The sequence below is a fragment of the Brassica rapa genome, chromosome A06 (genome assembly GCF_000309985.2).
Source record: "Brassica rapa cultivar Chiifu-401-42 chromosome A06, CAAS_Brap_v3.01, whole genome shotgun sequence".
In the NCBI taxonomy this organism is placed as follows: Eukaryota; Viridiplantae; Streptophyta; class Magnoliopsida; order Brassicales; family Brassicaceae; genus Brassica; species Brassica rapa.
The window spans coordinates 5,233,769-5,251,881 of record NC_024800.2 but is presented as its reverse complement, the minus strand read 5'-3'; the positions used below and the strand labels follow the sequence as shown (position 1 = coordinate 5,251,881).

General features: G+C 35.1%; 4 protein-coding genes across 4 annotated transcripts; 1 reads left to right on the top strand and 3 right to left on the bottom strand.

The window, feature by feature from the left end:
• Positions 1 to 775: 775 nt before the first annotated feature.
• LOC103872041 (CSC1-like protein At1g11960) lies at positions 776 to 5,222 on the bottom strand. The gene is made up of 11 exons (XM_009150378.3): positions 4,982 to 5,222; positions 3,961 to 4,338; positions 3,596 to 3,887; positions 3,420 to 3,521; positions 3,212 to 3,331; positions 2,893 to 2,973; positions 2,478 to 2,818; positions 2,030 to 2,275; positions 1,632 to 1,956; positions 1,315 to 1,548; positions 776 to 1,232 (listed from the first exon to the last, which is right to left on the bottom strand). Exons 2-11 carry the CDS (start codon positions 4,272 to 4,274, stop codon positions 981 to 983), a joined length of 2,307 nt encoding a protein of 768 aa, XP_009148626.1. The 5' UTR covers positions 4,275 to 4,338; positions 4,982 to 5,222; the 3' UTR covers positions 776 to 980.
• Positions 5,223 to 5,525: 303 nt separating this feature from the next.
• On the top strand, positions 5,526 to 7,860 carry LOC103872040 (NEDD8-like protein RUB3). Its single transcript, XM_033273052.1, has one exon. The coding sequence runs from the start codon at positions 6,993 to 6,995 to the stop codon at positions 7,227 to 7,229; it is 237 nt and encodes a 78-aa protein (XP_033128943.1). The 5' UTR covers positions 5,526 to 6,992; the 3' UTR covers positions 7,230 to 7,860.
• Positions 7,697 to 11,179, bottom strand: LOC103872039 (O-fucosyltransferase 2). Its single transcript, XM_009150376.3, has 10 exons — positions 10,204 to 11,179; positions 10,018 to 10,110; positions 9,825 to 9,918; positions 9,659 to 9,720; positions 9,484 to 9,572; positions 9,250 to 9,370; positions 9,016 to 9,159; positions 8,590 to 8,948; positions 8,252 to 8,492; positions 7,697 to 8,178 (listed from the first exon to the last, which is right to left on the bottom strand). Exons 1-10 carry the CDS (start codon positions 10,552 to 10,554, stop codon positions 7,870 to 7,872), a joined length of 1,863 nt encoding a protein of 620 aa, XP_009148624.2. The 5' UTR covers positions 10,555 to 11,179; the 3' UTR covers positions 7,697 to 7,869.
• A 1-nt stretch (position 11,180) lies between these two features.
• Positions 11,181 to 14,770, bottom strand: LOC103872038 (pyrophosphate--fructose 6-phosphate 1-phosphotransferase subunit beta 1). Its single transcript, XM_009150375.3, has 16 exons — positions 14,490 to 14,770; positions 14,209 to 14,367; positions 14,013 to 14,134; positions 13,859 to 13,912; positions 13,655 to 13,761; positions 13,453 to 13,558; positions 13,237 to 13,300; positions 13,048 to 13,136; positions 12,720 to 12,851; positions 12,450 to 12,620; positions 12,243 to 12,358; positions 11,997 to 12,108; positions 11,780 to 11,864; positions 11,648 to 11,692; positions 11,496 to 11,564; positions 11,181 to 11,402 (listed from the first exon to the last, which is right to left on the bottom strand). Exons 1-16 carry the CDS (start codon positions 14,683 to 14,685, stop codon positions 11,329 to 11,331), a joined length of 1,701 nt encoding a protein of 566 aa, XP_009148623.2. The 5' UTR covers positions 14,686 to 14,770; the 3' UTR covers positions 11,181 to 11,328.
• Positions 14,771 to 18,113: the final 3,343 nt, after the last annotated feature.

Below are 18,113 nucleotides of genomic sequence, written 5' to 3'. Positions count from 1 at the left end.
TCTTCTCCGGTTTTATGGTTCTTAGAGCATCTCCAAAAACACTCTCTATTTTAAAGTTTCTGAAATTTTATATTTGAAGTTTGAAGATGTTCTTTTCCAAAAATAAAATTTCAAGCTAAACCTTAAAATTATTTGTATTTTGCAATATAGTCCTTATATATGTCATAGTTAATATAAATTCATAATTTTTTAATAAAGAACAAACACATATGAAAATATTGCATCAATATTAATTAATAAAATCTTACTCTAAAATATAAAATTATAAATACATAATTAAATATTAAAGTACAAGCACAATACAACATTTTTGTTGTTTAATTCTAGTTTAAAAATATTATAAATTTTATTTTAAATTTTTTGTTTAATTTTATGTGTATAAAATAAATTTATAAAAACTAAGTTAAAATATTTTAAGGATTAAAATGATAAACAAAAATATTTAAGAAGTATTAATGTTATTTATAATTATAAAGACTAAAATGCAAATAAAAATATTACAGTTTTGAGTGGTGAAACTTCATATTTTATGTGTAAAATATAAATTTATAAAAACTAGTTTTGAAATATTTATGAAATATAAAACTTTTGAAGATTAAAATGATAAACAAGAATGAAACTTCAAATTTGAAGTTTTGACTATGAAATTTCAAAAATGAAGTTTTACTCGTTTTAGAACTTCAAATTTGAAGTATTAGAATTTATTTTGGAGATAAGAAAACTATATATTTAAAGTTATAAAGTTTTTTTTTTGAGATGCTCCAATGAATTTAACTGTGTTTTACTTTTAGGCAACGTTTTTATTTTTCTTAATGCTGGAAAAGCAACCCAACAAGTCAAACCAAAATAAATTGTAACCATATACAAAATTTTGAGTGAATAAACAAAGAGATCTCTGACATGGTTGATTCCGTTTCTTTATATACCGTACAAAACCAACCCGGTTAAGTAAAATTTCACTGGTTCAGTTCAGATTATCCCTACGATGGTGAACGCATAGAACCGCCGCTAGCATGACTAGCAGCCGGCGTCGTTATCCGAGACTGACGTTTGGTCGGCACAGTAACACATTCTTCGTCCGTATCTCCGAGGTAATAACCGGAAACCTCAGACCGAACATCTTCATACTCATCGTCTTTAAAAACCGGATGTATATATGCCTTCTTAAGATAAGGTTTCAAGTTAAAGTTCGGTTCTCTGGCTTGTTCCAATGTATCTTTGATCATAGCTTCCTGTTAAAGCCAAGCCATATGAGATCAACAACACATACTTAAACTAAACCGGTGACAAATCTTCGGTTTGAATTTTACTGACCTGCAAGGGGTGGCGGAGAAATGCCGGTTCGTACCGGCCTTTGCAGAACCGGTGAAAGAAAAAGGTGAGAACCGGTAAGGCTATGAGGAAAGGAGTGGACTGAGCAGCTCCTTTAGTGCTCATTAGTCCTAGTAAAAGAACTTGTGAGATGATCAAGGCCGATATTATACGTCCATGAACATCAGGCCAGAACCTACCCGCGCTTTCGTATTCTTGATTGTACACATTTATGATCTGACAAACCGAACAACTTGTGTGATCAATCAATCTTGAAAATGTTATAAAGAATGAAACAGTCTTGTTTTTGAGTATTATACCTGATGACGAAAGACGAGGTAAGCCAACGCGAAGAAGATTATAATGAAAGGGAGTAGAACAGGAGTGACCGGGGCATAGACAAGACCGAGGAGGAAGTAGAGTTGAATCCTAGGCTCCGTTGCATGGAAGTTGATCTGTCCAGGGTTCATAGCTTCTTCTCTATCCTTTTCAGTTTTCACCAAGAAGAAGTTCTTTACATGGAAAAAGATTAAAGGTTTCAGCCTCAGAATCTCCCCTGCTACTCCCGCCCAACCATCCACCATTATATATGTGATAAAGAACGTTGCCTTTATCGGTATGGCTACTCCAACCGTCCTAGGGATCCTGACAAGAACGAAGAATAAAACATAAGCACCAAAGATCTATAACAGAGAGAAAAGGAGAAGAGAAGACTTACTGGTTTGCGGATTGTTTAAGGAAAGAATCAAGCTGTTCAAAAGCAGAACCGGTGATAATGCTACCGAGGAAGACATTGACAAGGTTGAAGATGTAATATCGAAAAGCAGCTCTTCTCTCTAAAGATGATAGCGATACAAAACCTTCGAACTTGGACATGACCATCAAAATGCTTGGCAGAAATATTATAAAGAGCTTCAACACTATACCAGGAAGAAAGCCTTGGATAACTGATTTAATAAGATCCCTGCCAAAAAAACATAACAAACTCAACATCTCATTCATACATACATAACTCAGGGCAGCCATGAGATTTTCGAGTTTGTAGACGATTTAGTAAAAGTTTTAATAAGAAAATAGTAAATAAATTTGAAGGTATATGTCTATGTAATTTTTTAAAAAAAAATTGGGAGTTATAAGCCAAATGTTTCACTGGCCTATGTACTTACTTCTCTATGATGGGTTTGAGGAAAGGAGCAGATTTCTCTATGCCTTCGATACTAGCTAAGGACTGAACAAAGGCTATTGGGATCATGAAGAAGAAAGTGAGGAAGAAGAAGGCAACGTGCATTATAAGTCTTCTCACTGTTAAAGAGACATAAGGAATCGCTAGGTTTGACCAAAACACCTCACGTGCCTCGGGAGCCCATTCAGTTAACCATTCGGTCGGGTTTCTAGACTGTTGTGTCTGTGCACAAACCGCAGCACCCCAACGTGTTTTAAACGAGACAAAAGCTGCTGGCATTACGCTCTTGTCATCTTTCTTTACCTTCTTCCTTTCCTCCAATATCTAAAAAAGATAAAATCAGTTTTTTCAGTTAATTCCAAGGTTGTAGAAAATAGTGAGAAGACAGTAACACTTACTTGGTCGTTTAGTTTCTCGATCTCAGCTATGTAATGATCGATGGCGTCAACTTTCTCTCCCCACAGCCCGAGAAAGCCTGTCTGGATTCCCACAGAAGTCAGCATAAAAACAGATTAGAGACAACTGCAAGCTTCATGCCGGTCTTGGGCATAGACCAGTGAAGCATTAATCTATAGTCCCACAAAATTTTTGAAAAAAAATACATAGATATAAACCCCTAAATTTATGTTAAAAATAAATATTTATTGAAACATTTACTAAATCGTCTATAGCCCTCAAAATCTAGCTTATTCAAGTTTGTGTGAGTCTTGAAATTACCTTTATCATTGGTCTTTGATCCTGGTTCCTTGTATATTTTAACTGGTAATAGTCAAGCCAGTTCTGTGTGCTCCTCTTCTTCTCTACTAAATCCGCCAAATCGTTTGCATTGTACACAACCTGGACAATCAAGTTACAAGGATTTAAAAAAAGAAAAGAAAAAAGGGTCAAGAAGACTGATTCTTTCTGAGAATTAAGCTACAATAACCTGATGTGTAAGATAATGGTCTGGATGGTTAACAAGGAAGTAATGCTCCACACTCTCACTAATGGACTCATCTGGATCCGATGGTACATTCCTTACCAAAACCTGTGAAAGCAAAACCGGTTCAGAGCAGTGTTACATCAGGAGGCAAAAACTGATCATGTAGTAAGTAGCTTTACCGTGAATTGATCAGGACGCCTTTGCTCGGACTGGAGAAAGGATAAACGCATTGAAGCTACTTTCTCATACTCTTTCATTAGAACAAAGCAAGTCCAGAATGTGAAGGCATAAGCCATCACGAGATGAGTCCAAAACCTCTCTGATCCACGTTCGATATTAGAGATTGATAACTTATCAATATCACTAGATGTTACGTTACGTAGCTTCGCTAGTTGCAGCCCGTCGCTTGTCCAATTAACAGGTACAAGAATCGACCATGCAAGTAATGCTATCGGTACAAAAATTTTAAGCCTGAAAAAACAGAGAAATAATTTTATAGATGATGCAATGCAAAAGCAAGAAGAGGTTCAAAAACAATTAATACCCTATCAAGTAAATCCTCAAGTAGACGGCAGAATCCAAGCCGGCATGATCAATAAGCTCAGGCTCGGGCATCTTCAGAGCAGCGGGCATCCAGTTCAAGAAACGTAGGTAGGAGCCTAAGTTTACATTGACAAACTTGCTGACAAGAGCACCTGAATGCAACGGGCTGCTTCTTATACCTTTGAGATACCATTTGGGAAAATAAACTCTGTCGTTAAAAGGTTGGATCCTCAAAATTGCAAACGCCAACAGGAAGATGATGGCAGTGATTATGTTGATCGTTGCGGCTACTCCAATATCTCCTAGTGTTGCCATCTCTTTATCTCTTCGCTTAATCTACCAAATCTAAAACTCTGCTTTGAAATTCGAGTTCTTTCACCTGCATAAATATTCCGGCCAAAAATCTATCAAAACCCTTTGAATTGAAAGACTTTACCCACAAAATATTCATCCCTAATAATATATATAATATATTGTGTTTTTAGTCAGCATATCTATTGTGATTTTTTGTTCTATATGGAAATTTATATTTATAAGATTTAAAATAAAACGATAAAGTCAATAAAATCTGTATTAAAAAAAGGAAATTGGTAAAGGAAAAATGGTAAGAAATTTGCACAGCATTCAAAAAGAGAGAATTTAATTTCTTCATTTAAGTTTCATTCCTTAATAACTAATAAGTCTCTTTTTCTTCTCAGTCTAACATTTCTTTAAATACTCACTAATACCGAAAGAGAAAAATCTATATACTGTACATATATATGAACTAATAAAACAGTGACATAAGAGTTCAGAGATATGATAAGACAAACTACTAGATATAAGAACTGAACTGAATTAAACTTCTTGGATCAAGATCTATTAGATTTTATTTTCTTTTACAGTAACGTCTCTTTTAGAGAATGAAAATACCTTTATCATGCAACTTCTAAAAAAAAATCTAGAAAAGCAATCTAACTACAAGATTATTAAAGATAGGAAATAGGGAATATATCAGTTGAAGGAGAAAAGCTGAAACAAACCTAGAGAACCAGATTGCTTGAGTAAGGATTTCTTTTGGATTATTTGTCACTCCGCGACGACAGAAGCTTGACAAGTATTCTCCAAACTCTTGTAAAATTACACAAACAAAGAACAGAGAAACCGGAGAGATAGATCTCTAGAAATAGAGACGTTGTGACGTTTTTTTAACTGTGGAAAACGCTGAAACAACACGGACGAGGAAGAAAGAGGAAGAAGAAAAGTTTTTAAAAAAACCTTTGACACCGAAAAGCTTTTTGTTCATTTTTTAATATTCTTTATACAATGGGGTGAATGAATATAATAACGTGACGTTGGTCCCCGTATTGCCTCAAGCTCTTTCTTCAAAGTTGAATTCCATATAGTCTTTCTCAGGTTTGCTTTAAATTCACTATTTATTTAAGAGTATTTGTCAGGCGTTAAATAACCCCATGCTTTTTATATTAATTGCGTACTATATACCCATTTTCATCTTTTTATTTTTACAATCTCCGAAAGAAAAATATTGGTACCCATCTCCACTAGATTGAATTTGATATGTTAATTATTATTCTTTTTATACGAGAATAAAGTAAAATATAGAGACAATTATTGTGTACTATTAGAGATATCTTAAATGCATGTAATAGATGCAATGTGAATATAGCCATGTAATGACGTAAGAATAGTAATTAGTAGATGGCAAGTAGTTATCATTTGATTAGTCAATTATTATCATTAGATTTGATTCAGAAATAAGTTAGCTGCCTAAGCTGCCACGTGGGGGTGGCAAACGTTGGATGCTCCGTGGGGCGGCAATGGTGGACTCCGCGTTCGTGTCACGTGGCCTTCTCTTTGATTCAAACGAGTACAATGGAGAATGGCACGCGCCGTGTGTTCGAGCGTGAGTGCACTGATCCAATTAAGAATAGTTTTGTAAAGAGACAATTAGCCAAACACCTGAATCTAAGAGTATGTTTATTGCAGGTTTTTTAGGTTAAGTTTTTATCGTAATATAAAGTTTCTTAGTTTTTAATTAAAAACTTGAATAATAATTTATCGGAACAAGTTACAAAATTTTGGATGGATTTACAAAAATTAAAATTATTATGATTTTTGTTTCTATCTTAGGAACTTAAACCATTAAACTTTGGTGGTATGTTAATAAAATTTGGTTCTAAAACACCAAATGAGTATTTGAAACGTTAATTGTTGGGATGTACATTAATCTGCTAAAATCTACTAATTAAATATGTAAAATAAGAAATTTTTTAAGATATCAATTTTATAGTTTTTGTCACAAAAATAACATTCAATGAAAAAAATGACCAAAATAAATTTTATTAGACTCAAAAAATATATTTTATTCTAGAATTAACTAATCTAAATTTAAGGTTTAGAGTTAAGGGGCAAAGTTTTGGGATAGAGTTTCAAATTTTAAAAAGTAAATATTAAAAATTTCAAAATAAAAAGAGTTTTGGTTTTATCTGAGTTTATCTGAGAGTATCTGAGTTTCAGATTAATAAAAATTATGGATTTATCTGAGTTTTTCCTTTTCCTTAAAAAAGGAAGAATGTATTCCAAAAATTGACCTTATTCCTAAAACAAAAAGTTAAGGCTGCAACTGGATTGACCATTTTTGGAATGGAATGTTTTGGAATGATCAATTCCATTAATTCCATAAAAAAATTTACCATTTAACATGAATGGAATGGAATGCTCATTCCATCAATTCCAAAAAAATCTAATCAAAATACAAAGTAAAACATTCCAAAACAATTTTGATAAGGAACAAATGGAATGAATCCATTCCATTTTTCTACTGCATTCCATTCATCTTATTCCATCCCTTTTTATTCCATGTATTCCTTTCTTGATTTACCAGTTACAGCCTAAAACCTCTAGTGGGTGGGCTTATTCCAAATCACTAAGTCTCCGGTGGATATGTATATATATATAATACACACAATGCAAGGATGAATCAGATATAGAGAGCGATAGAAAAAAATTGAGCTCTGAGGAAAGAAAATAAAGATGATAGAAATCAAAGTGAAGACTCTGACAGGTAAAGAAATAGGATTTGAGATTGATCCAGTGGACACAATTGCTAGAATCAAGGAAAGAATTGAAGAAATAGAAGGGATTCCTCCTCTTCAACAAAGGATCATCTACACTGGTAAACAACTTGCTGATGACCAAACCGCCAAACATTACAACGTCGAACGTGGTTCTGTTCTTCATCTTGTTCTTGCTCTTAGAGGTGGGTTTTGATGTTCTAATACCCTATTCAGTTTACGGCTATAAACTAGGGTTTTGATCTAGTTTTTTTTTTGGTGCAAAGGTTTTGATCTTTTTTAATTGTTCTTTTGCTAATCGATCGGTTGTTTATGTCTATTGACTATTGGTTTGTCTTTTTTCGGTTGGATTTGTTGATATTAATTGACGCTGTTCATGGAAATCTCTCCTCATCTAATGGCAAACAAACAAAAAAACAATATCATATTGGTTATTTTCTTCATTAATTGTTGTTAATATGGGAGTGTTACTCACCAGAAACATCGATAATATCAGATTTGTTGTTGAAACCTCAAAACCCTAACTACTAAAAATCTGTTTGTTACGTATAAGCTGCATGTGTTATAGTTCTATACGAATTGCCAAATTTTGTGAGACGATAAGATCTGAAAATCATCCAGCTCACACCAAACTAGAATGTCGAACCATGTACTATCTTCATCAATCGCACAACCAAAACCATGTATTCATGACAGAAACTCAACTCGAACGTGTCAACTTTTAAGGGATTACAATGCCGGAAAAAAAAGGATAAAAAAGGATCCCTCGTTAAGAGGTTACATAAAGAACCATCTCAATATAACCGAACGGCCAAAAAGAAAAAAAAGAATCAAAGTTATTGATCATTACACATGCATTCTTTACATCTTGGGTAACGGTAAACACTGCGTCCAGTAGGTCTAGCGAAGACATGTTTTGTCTGTCTAATCGCTTTTCTCACTCTCTTCTCAAACACGTTCCACGCTATCGTATTGTTCTTCAATAATATGTCTGAAAGTCTCCGTTTGTTCGGTCTAATCGTCGGCATCTTCCCACCTCCATAATATATTCTATAACCCGATACGAGAGACGATAGCTGGCTCCCTGAATCCGTCATCGCAAAAGCGTTTGCCGCAGCACAACCGATGAAATCTAAAGCCGCTAGCTACAGACATAACAAATAACGTTTTAAACAAATTATTTGTCAGTGACAAAGAATATTTTAGTTTCTTTATTACCTGAGAAGAGAAGTTCTTGAAAGGTTGTAACTCTGACGGAGAGAGTAGTTTCTCTTTGGTGACTAGGTTAGGGTATAAGCTGGTTAACGCAGCTAACCTTTTATTTCCTCCGTATATATGTGCACCAGCTACAAAGACTCGAGTTTCACGGTTGAAGCCAAGAGCCACGAGCATTAGCACGGCTTCTTCTGGTGTTAATGGGCAAAGTCCTTCCGTCCTCAAAGCATCTGGAGATGGGAATCTGAAAAAAAAAGAAAAAAAAAAGAGCAATTTAGGGCTTAGACTTGAAACACAAGGAAGAGGAAGATGATCAAGTTTAAAATAAAATAAGAACAAACTTTTTTGTTTTGGTTAGAGTGGAGAGGGAAGGAAAGTGTTTTTGGCGATAAGAATCCAACTCTTTCTGTTCCCTTTCACCTCCTCCGAAGTAACAGAGAGAGTGAGCCACCATGTCTATTTCAAACCGTAGATGGAGAGCAAGATACTTTGAAGAAGAAGAAGCCCTCTTCTGCGCAGGAGGATCAGACTTGTTGTCCAAGATTAAAGAAGAAGCGGATTTTGGACCGAGGAGATGCACGTCAAGTGGTGCAAGGTAAGATCCACTGCTGTTACGCAACCTCTTCACGATCAACGCTCCTGTTTCTTGTATTCTCGGGACGAAGTTTAGCGAATGGAAGTTACATCTGCACCGAAGCCTCTACTTCCAACCAAAAAGTTTTAGATCAAATGAGCTAAAAAAAAATTATTAAAAAAAAATGTCTAACCTGTAAGTCAAATGGCATTGGATCAAAGGCCAAGCGGTTGCTGAATCCAACAAAATGGATTACTTTGTTCTTGTGTAGTATAGGGAGAATGTGTTTCATATAGAAGTCTGGTTTGGCTTCTTTCATCACATCCACATCCGTAACCTTAAAAGATATAAAGTGCTAAACATGAACAAAACAAAAAGAGAAGGAAGATGAGATTGTCCGCATAAAAGAACCAAAGTGTAAACTCACAACGCTGCCGATTGCTTCAAGATCCAAAGATTGAAGCTCTTTTGGTAGCTCCTTTACTATCCGAATATCAGGCGACAAGTATTTGATAAAATGTTCCTCTTGATAAATATCTCCGAACTGACTATGATGTATCAAAGTCAAATACATTATTACATATGTAATGTTTCTTCATGAATATGACTCGTAAATGTTGTAGAGACAGAGGAGAAAGGACGAGGAGCTTACAATATTTACCTTGCATCTGTCCAAACGTCGCTTAACATGAATTTTGGAATGACTAGAGACGCATTGAGCAAACGAGCTACAACAACGATATTACATACCTGTGAAAAGTATCCCGCGGTCTCATGATATGATGATAGAGAAATTTCAAAAGGCAACTTGAAGGACAAAGGAGAAGAATACTTACAGCAACTCTTTGTTGATTTATCCCTCCGTTTGCAGTTACCATAATATATCCATTTTTTCCATCTAAAAAATCAGAAAAAAATAAAAATAAAGAAAACTCCATAGGAAACAAGCTTGATCCAGTCTTAAAGCAAAAAAAAAAAAAAAAAAAGAGGGAGAGTGTTTACCGTCAGGAGACCAAGAGCGTTGATCAGCACATGGCTTCCAAGCCAAAGCTTGAGCCTTTGGCTCCTGCCATAACTCTTTTGGCTCACGTTTGTTCTGCTCCAATCAAATACCATTACAACGTAATAACAACAAGCAGTGATAACATAACATAATAAATGTTACGGATTAGATTTTGGAGAAAACGTTCGTTACCTCTAGCAAAGCCTGAGCGGCCAAACCCAACATTCTATCATATGTTCCATTATGTTTTCTCCTTGATTTTCCAAACCTTCTAACCTCAACGTTCTGGTCCACAACAACAACGTTGTACATCATTGATATTTTCAGTCTATTATTCTGTTTTCTTGGGAGACAAGAAAAGCTTATAATATTTTTTACCTGTGTAGAAGAAACCCATTTAGGGATCTGGTATGTATTCTTAGCGAACCCTGTTCGAAGCCAAACTCGTCCTTCGTGAAGACGAGAGAGCATTAACCAATTCACAAGGAAGAAGACCCCCAAAATGACGATTACGCCGATGGCTGTTGTAGCCGTTCTTTGCTCGTACCAAGTACGGATTAATCTGTTCTTCTTCCCACGCTTTATAGTTTGTCTCGGACTCGGCTCTCCGGACAATGGGAAGAAACGGGTCGGGCTGAGAAGCGGGGAATATGGCGGTGGAACTCCGCATACCGGAAGAAGAAGATCACGTGACTCAGGTCTCTCTACGTCAGGTCTCTCATGTTCCATGATCAAACACACAAGTTCCTCCCTGGTCTTTTTCTCTCTCTCCTCTTGTCTCTGGATCGACAAAAGGAGAGAGAGAAAGAGAGACTAAACTAACGGAAGAACGAAATTGCTATAAATAAGAGCGCGAAAGCTTTGCCGAGTTTAGCTTCTCTTCTGACAGAGATTTGTCTGGATTTCAGTCGGTCTATTTATTGTTTCAATCCTCCTTTGTTTTTTACAGCTAAACTTAAAAACTTTAGTCCCCCATGTTTTAAACTATATTCATGTTTTCTCCCTCTAGTTTAGCTATTAACAAAAACAACCCTATACCCTTCCTGCTTTTGATTTTTTTTGGTCATCTCTTCCGTCATAACTTAAGTTCTCAAGCAATGAACCAGGCAATAAGCTCCAATGGGAGCTTCTAAGAAACAAAGAGGTGGGTTTAGGTTGCATATACGTATTCTATGAACACTGGAAACTAATAATACAAAGTGAGCATTTACTGAATCTAGTAGCTAAAGATGTTCCTAATAAAAGCTTATAGAACCTAGCATAATCTAGTAACGATTGGCACTGCAACTTTGGAACTTTGAATTAGATTTAAGCTCCATATTATATATTATATGTTCAAGAACACAACAGAAAAAGAAAAAAAAACATTTAGAGTGATGAAAGCTTAACGGTAAAAGATGGAGACATAGGTTTCAAGATTAAAAAAAAAAAGACCAAACGTGAAATCCCAAGGAAAGCAGAAAATCGAGAAGTAGAATGAAAGGAAGGCCGGCTACTCAGAGATTATTGAGCCCCGAGTTCGAGAAGTAGAGTGTGGCTGAGAGCATCCGAACCAGGTCCAGTGAATTGGATTGGACCTGCAAGACAGTAACATTTCCGCAAAGAGAACTATGAGCACCAAAAACAAAAGATGCATTGACGCATTGTTTAGAATAAAAGATGTAACGAACCAGGGCTGATGTATCGGTTCTTCAAAGCCCACTCCTCACGCAGCGATGCGAATTTCTTAAACGGCGCACCTGCAGATTCAAAAAGAAAAAAACTTAGTATATACCATTTAACCGCCGCACAAGGACTGTGAGAAAAAGGATCAAAGATTCACCTTCAAGTTCCACCATTGCTTTCTTGATCACAGGCTTGAACTTACCTGCAAGTTAATAATCAATTCAGTTTTTTCAATATCTTGATTTCGAATGGTTCTTAGCAAACTTCACTGATCCTGTTATGTTCATACCGTGCCTCCTCTCAACATCCATCAAGGCTGTGAGAGCAGTCCCACCTACAGTCCATTCTTCCACTGGAGCAGCCAAGTTCCCGACCTGCGCCAATAAATAACTCATCTCATTCCACGCACAAACTAGTTCATCAAAGAGAGTTATGTTCAACACTCAACATATACATGATAAACAGAGGGAAAACTGATTTGAATCGAAAATGGTAAGAGTACAAACCGAAGAAATCAGTCCGGTTTTCCCACTGTTGAGGAGAACTCCAGCGCCATAACCAAGTGCGTAACAGTAGGTTGCATCAAAATTTGTAGGCAAACCGCATCTTCCTTCATACCTGTATCCATGTCAATGAAAACAATTAATCGAGATTGTGTTCTTCACATTGACAAATAAGCAATGTATTATGCACAGCTATATATAGCGATTTGATTAGCTCATTTGAAAGAACAAATATGTGAGACAAAGTACCCGAAGAAATGAGACTGTCCCATGAACTGTCCCTTGTATGAACCAGCTTGCTTTCTTTTCTCCAGTTCAGTTTCAACCATTTGAATAAGCATCTTCTCAGTCTCAATCTTGGCAACCTAGCAAGATGAGGAACATGATATTATAAATAAATTATGAGTGGCGAGGTGGGAAAGTAGTATATGAGTAGAGAAGACAATGATCAGTTACCTGGACATTTCCGTGTGGGTCTCTCTCGAGCATCAGCTGTTCCTGAATCGCTTCAGGCAGAAGATCAAACAGCTTCAGGGATTGTTCGGTGAGCTTCTTCTTCCACAGTCCACTTTCATCAACCACCTCGTTGGCCAGAATTTCATTCAGTTCTGCGATCAGCTCCTGAACCTGACAAGTCAAAAATTAATAGTAATCATCAGTTAAAAGAACAATTATATTCATTGTCTTAAAAGTGGTAACTTGTTTGTGTTTGCGGCGGAAACACACCTCGGGAATAAAATCGATCAAACCTTCTGGAATCAGAATAACACCGTAGTTGTAACCAAGGTCAGCACGCTTGCAAATAACATCAACCATGTAGTCCGTGACATTCTTCAAAGTCTGCTTCTGGGCAGAAACCTGCAAAAGAGTGTATCCAGATCAAACATGAGTTAATATAGACCGATCTACTGAGGCACATGGGAGGTCTCTCAGAAACAATAACCCATATTGAAATAGATTATTTGCTTCAACGGAAAAGTGTCACCAAAATGATTCTATCATCTATTAGATTTAAAAGTGTCTGGCATAATTTGAAGTCAATACAATAGCATACCTCCTCTCCAATAATGGTTATGTTTGGGTGAGTTTGTAAAGCACACTCCAGCGTGATGTGGGAAGCAGCACGGCCCATAAGTCTAACAACTGTAATAAAAATGTGATACAACATTGCAGGCATCAGTAAGAAAATAGGACACAACAGAAATGATGTAAACATAAGAAGTTAGTTCATTCAATTACTTACAATGATAGTACTTTCCAGTTGACCTTGCATCAATCATGACATTGCCAATCATTTCAGAGTAAATCTGCATAAGCAATAGAACGTTTTAATAGGCTTTCTTCAACATACTAATCAACAGCCTACTACGATTAGGTATGTACCAATCACTGTGTGGAAAGCAAACATTTTAGAGTAAAGACGCGGATCTAGACAAAAATAATGAGAACGGAAGTTCACCTTGCAAGCTGTATCAAACCCAAAACTGGTGGGAACCTCCTTGCATTTCAAATCACCATCAATGGTCTTGGGGCACCCAATGACTCTGGTTTTCAAGTTCTTACTCCTAATCACACCAGTAAAAATAAGTCAAACGTTGAATCAGATAACCACTAAACACAAGGTTCAAAACAGACAAAGAGGATTAGACTGCAAGGATTACCTGAAGTTCTCAGCAAGGAGGCAAGCATTGGTGTTGGAGTCATCTCCACCGATAACCACCAATCCATCCAAATCTAGCTTCTTTGCTGTTTCTTCAGCTTGTTTAAACTGCACATATGAGCCAAACAATTACCCACTGCATATAACTATGGAAACAAACAGTAACAAATCAATTAAGAAACTACCCATAAAAAAAATATCCCACCTGCTCAGGCGTTTCAATCTTGTCTCTTCCACTGCAGATCATGTCAAACCCACCCTGTTGATACCAAAATGAGAATTAAAACCACATCAACATAAAACGATGATTGAATTTCTAGAATCCCAATCAAATAACAAAGATTGTAACAAGGAAGCACCTGGTTCCTGTAAGGAAGAATGTACTCAGCATTCAACTCGACGTACTTGCACTTCATGATGCCAGCTGGACCACCCTTGAACCCGTAAAAGGTGCTTCCTTTAGCACGCTCCTGCAAGTAATCTAAAAGCCCAAAATAAAAAAAAATTAATAAAGTGAAGAAAAACATTAACTTGGCATAGAAATTAAACCCTTACCGAACAATCCAGAGATGACATTGTGTCCACCAGGCGCCTGACCACCAGACAAAACAACTCCAATCTTCAGCTTCTGTCCTGATAAATCTGCACTCTGATCTGGAACAACTGACACAGACGGTTGTCCATACAGACCAGGAAACAACTTCGCAATCTCATCTGCAATCATATTAAAAAAAAAAACACTAAACCCTCTTACAAAGTCTATAGAACACAGATCTGTAAACAAGATCTAGACTTGTAAGCGAAAGTTTCATCAGATCAGAAGGAGAAACCCTAACCTGGGTTCCCGGCGGCGGAGCTAGCGGGACCTTCGACGATTTTGAAGGCTCCTTTGAGTACTGAAGGCAAAGGAAGGGCGTTGTTGATGCGGCTAGACTGAACTTCGCTGTAGACGGAAGCACGTCCTTTCGCCGGAGCGTTGTCCGGAGATGCGGCGGCGAGATCTCGGTTAACGGCGGCGAGTGAAGGGGCCATTGCTTTGGGTGTTTCACCTAACTTCTCTTCCCTCCTTAAAATTTAGTGAGTGTTCGTTCACTTCGAGGTCTCTCCGCATTGGGGTTGGTGAGAATATATAGTCTGACCCTAAGTCAAGATCTATTGACTCATCCTACAAGGCAAAGGGTACTTTCGGGATTTCTGAAACCGGCCCGCTTAATTATATAACTAAGGCCCAACTGTTTTTACAATGGGCCGCCGTATTGTAGGCCTTGAGATTTGATATCAATAACTAAGGCCCAATTGTTTCAAAAAGTCTCGATAAGTATCGTATATATACATATTCTTTTGTCTTCAAATCCCATTTGCGAATGCTTACACTTTTAAAACGCAGTTTACAAGAGCATAAGTTTAAAATAGGTCAACTAAGTAGGTGTAACTGTTCAATTTTATGGTGATGAACTCGATGAAATTATATATAGTGATCCCAATTGTGAAAGAATATGTTAAAACACACATTAGATAATAGATCATATTACTTTGAAAATTAAAGAAAAGGTATACACAAAAAAAAAAGACTTCGATCCATATCTCACGGGATAGGTTTGTTTATTTTCCTTTTGGAGAATGTAATGATGCGTGGGAATTAAATTTTAAGAAACTAAAGTTTTTTAAAAAAGGTATGGACTGTGGACAACAATAATGGAAGCACTACATAGGTTTACAGTTAGGAATAGCATTACGTAATGTAAGGGTATTTAGTTATTACTTGTATAAGAAGTTACTTATTACACGCACACGTGTATATTAACATCTTTACTCTCATTTCTTCGAGAGTGAGCACTCAATATTTTAATGCTAATCTGACGAGATAGGGGTTCAACTTTTTTATTCGTTACGTATTCGATTATCGATCATTATAACAATCTCTCATTTCCAGTTAGTTCTCATTTATACTGCGTAGCATACACAATAGCTAAATGAATGTGATTTATTAGCCGGTATAACAATCCCTATTAGAAACTGTGCTCTAAATATTAGCCGGTATTTCATTAGCAATTCAGCCATGTCCCCACTTGTTTTCTTTGTTGCAACAACAATCAATAGTAACTAGAATATATATGCACCAAATTTTAGCAAAAAAAAACTAGAGTATATATACATTTATATCATGTCATTCGAATCTTTTGTCCAGTGTTCCGTTTTCGTAATCTAACAGCACGACTCGGGCTGATAAAATAACACAAATGCATGCATCAGCTTCACGATGCATACGATGCGTAGACGCATAGGAATAAAAGAACCTTGTACAATGAATTTGATTATGATGAACTCCCAAAAAATTCCAATTAACGGTGACATGTAAAGAAAAGCCATTAGTGCAATTCAAAATAAAAAAAAATGATGCAAGTTAAGCCCATCATAAGTTGTTACTTTCACCAAACAATCAATCAAAACATGCACCAACAAATAAGAAGATTCAAATTAAAGAGACTCAACCGTTCATCGCCTCAACTAATATGTTTCCAATTAAAGATATTCCCTTAGCTGTAAAAGCAATTTTGTAACTTCTTCTTTCTGTAATCTGTATATATGTGAACAAACAAACATTAATTAAAAGATAAGTAGGTGAATAATTAGACGATCTCACATTACTACCTATTGACTTACGTGGTTAATTTCTTCCAAATAATTAAGATCTTCATCATCTTGTGATTTGTTTGTTGTTACTGACTTACGAGTTTAATTAGAAAGGCATCATGATATATATTTGAATTTTATATTAGTTAGGAGTTTTTTTACGGTTCATTATCATGCATGTATCTTAACAACCTCGCTAAGATCACCAAAGAAAAGTAGGTAGCAGTAGTCACCGACCAAAGTTTCATCTGAATTTCTGTTGTCAAATATTTTTCTCACAAAGTATTATATGATTTCAGAAGAAACAAGAAACATAAAGTATAATTTTCATCTTAATTAGTACAAATAGTTTTCTTCATGAAGTATTTTAAATACATAACCTCAACTATTGCAACTTGGAATAACTAATAACATTTTGTGTTATTTTTTTATTTTTGACAACTTGTGAATGTGATATAGTTTTTTGGGGCATCATTTAGATAAAGAAAAATGAAAAGTAATATAACTTCAAACTTATTTTTATTTTTCTACTTCTTAGTGAGATCGAGAATATTCTATAACCTTTAATTATATGTGTATCTATTCATGTTATATATTATATACTTTGTATGCTTTTCTTACCAAACATCTGATCAAAGATTTTATTGATTTGTTAAAACTATGGAAGAATATTTTTCCCTATTGTAGAGGAATCCAAAGATAACTTATTGTAATTAGGTGGCCAACCGATATTATTGAAGAAACAACCTCATAAATGATCAGGATTGACAAAATAAATCAGAATTTTATCTTTAAATCAGAATATAATATTTGTAAAATCAGAATTTTATCTTTAAATGATCATGATTCTACTTTATTCGCTAAGTTAACCAAATTATTTGTAATTCAAATGGGCCAAAATCAGCTAATATAAGGTCATGCTCTTACACACAATAATTTATTACTGCGATTATCGATTGTAATTTCCACAATTTTCATGAAAATATAAAAACAGCATTATCATAATTAATATTATACCGCAAATTCAAGTTAAGCTAAGAAAATATGAACAGCCTAATCATTTCATAATTTTATAATAGTGCTATAAATCAGAATCCTATCCTATTCTCATGTATGTATAAACATCTCTCATTTTTAAATTGTTGTATTAGACCTATTTACCAACCATCCATAATGGGAAAGTAATCAATCCATTGATCAGACATGCAACTCTCATATAATTAGCATTTTCATCTTTTTTACAGAAAAATACTCCAAAGTTGCAAAGGTATTTTAATAATAAGATATGATCCTTTCTGATTTTCTTGGTATCGACCATATGAATATATATATATATATATATATATATATATATATATATATATATATATATATAATATTATATATATATATATATATATATGTATATATATATATACATACATATTTCAACTGAATCTTGTATCCTCGAGTTGCTATTCAGAAAAATAAACAAAGAAAATTGTCGAATAACTTTTTATAAGGCACTACAAAATAAAAATTTGCATTTTTATGTGTATGAATACTATATTGTTTTTTGATAAAAAAAAGAATACTATATTATTTTGTAATAACCTACGAATTCGTTAACTACAATGAATCAAATAAATTACAGTAAAAAACCTTACCAAACTATTCTTGAAAACAAATATACATATTAATAACTAGCTAGATAAGCAGTTCAAATTGTTTCGATATTTTTGGTTAAACATACTGCTATATTTGAAATTGCACAGTACTTCTGTAACTCATCATTATTCGAGTGTTTCTCTAATTTAAAAGAAACCATAAATAATTATTCATATAAA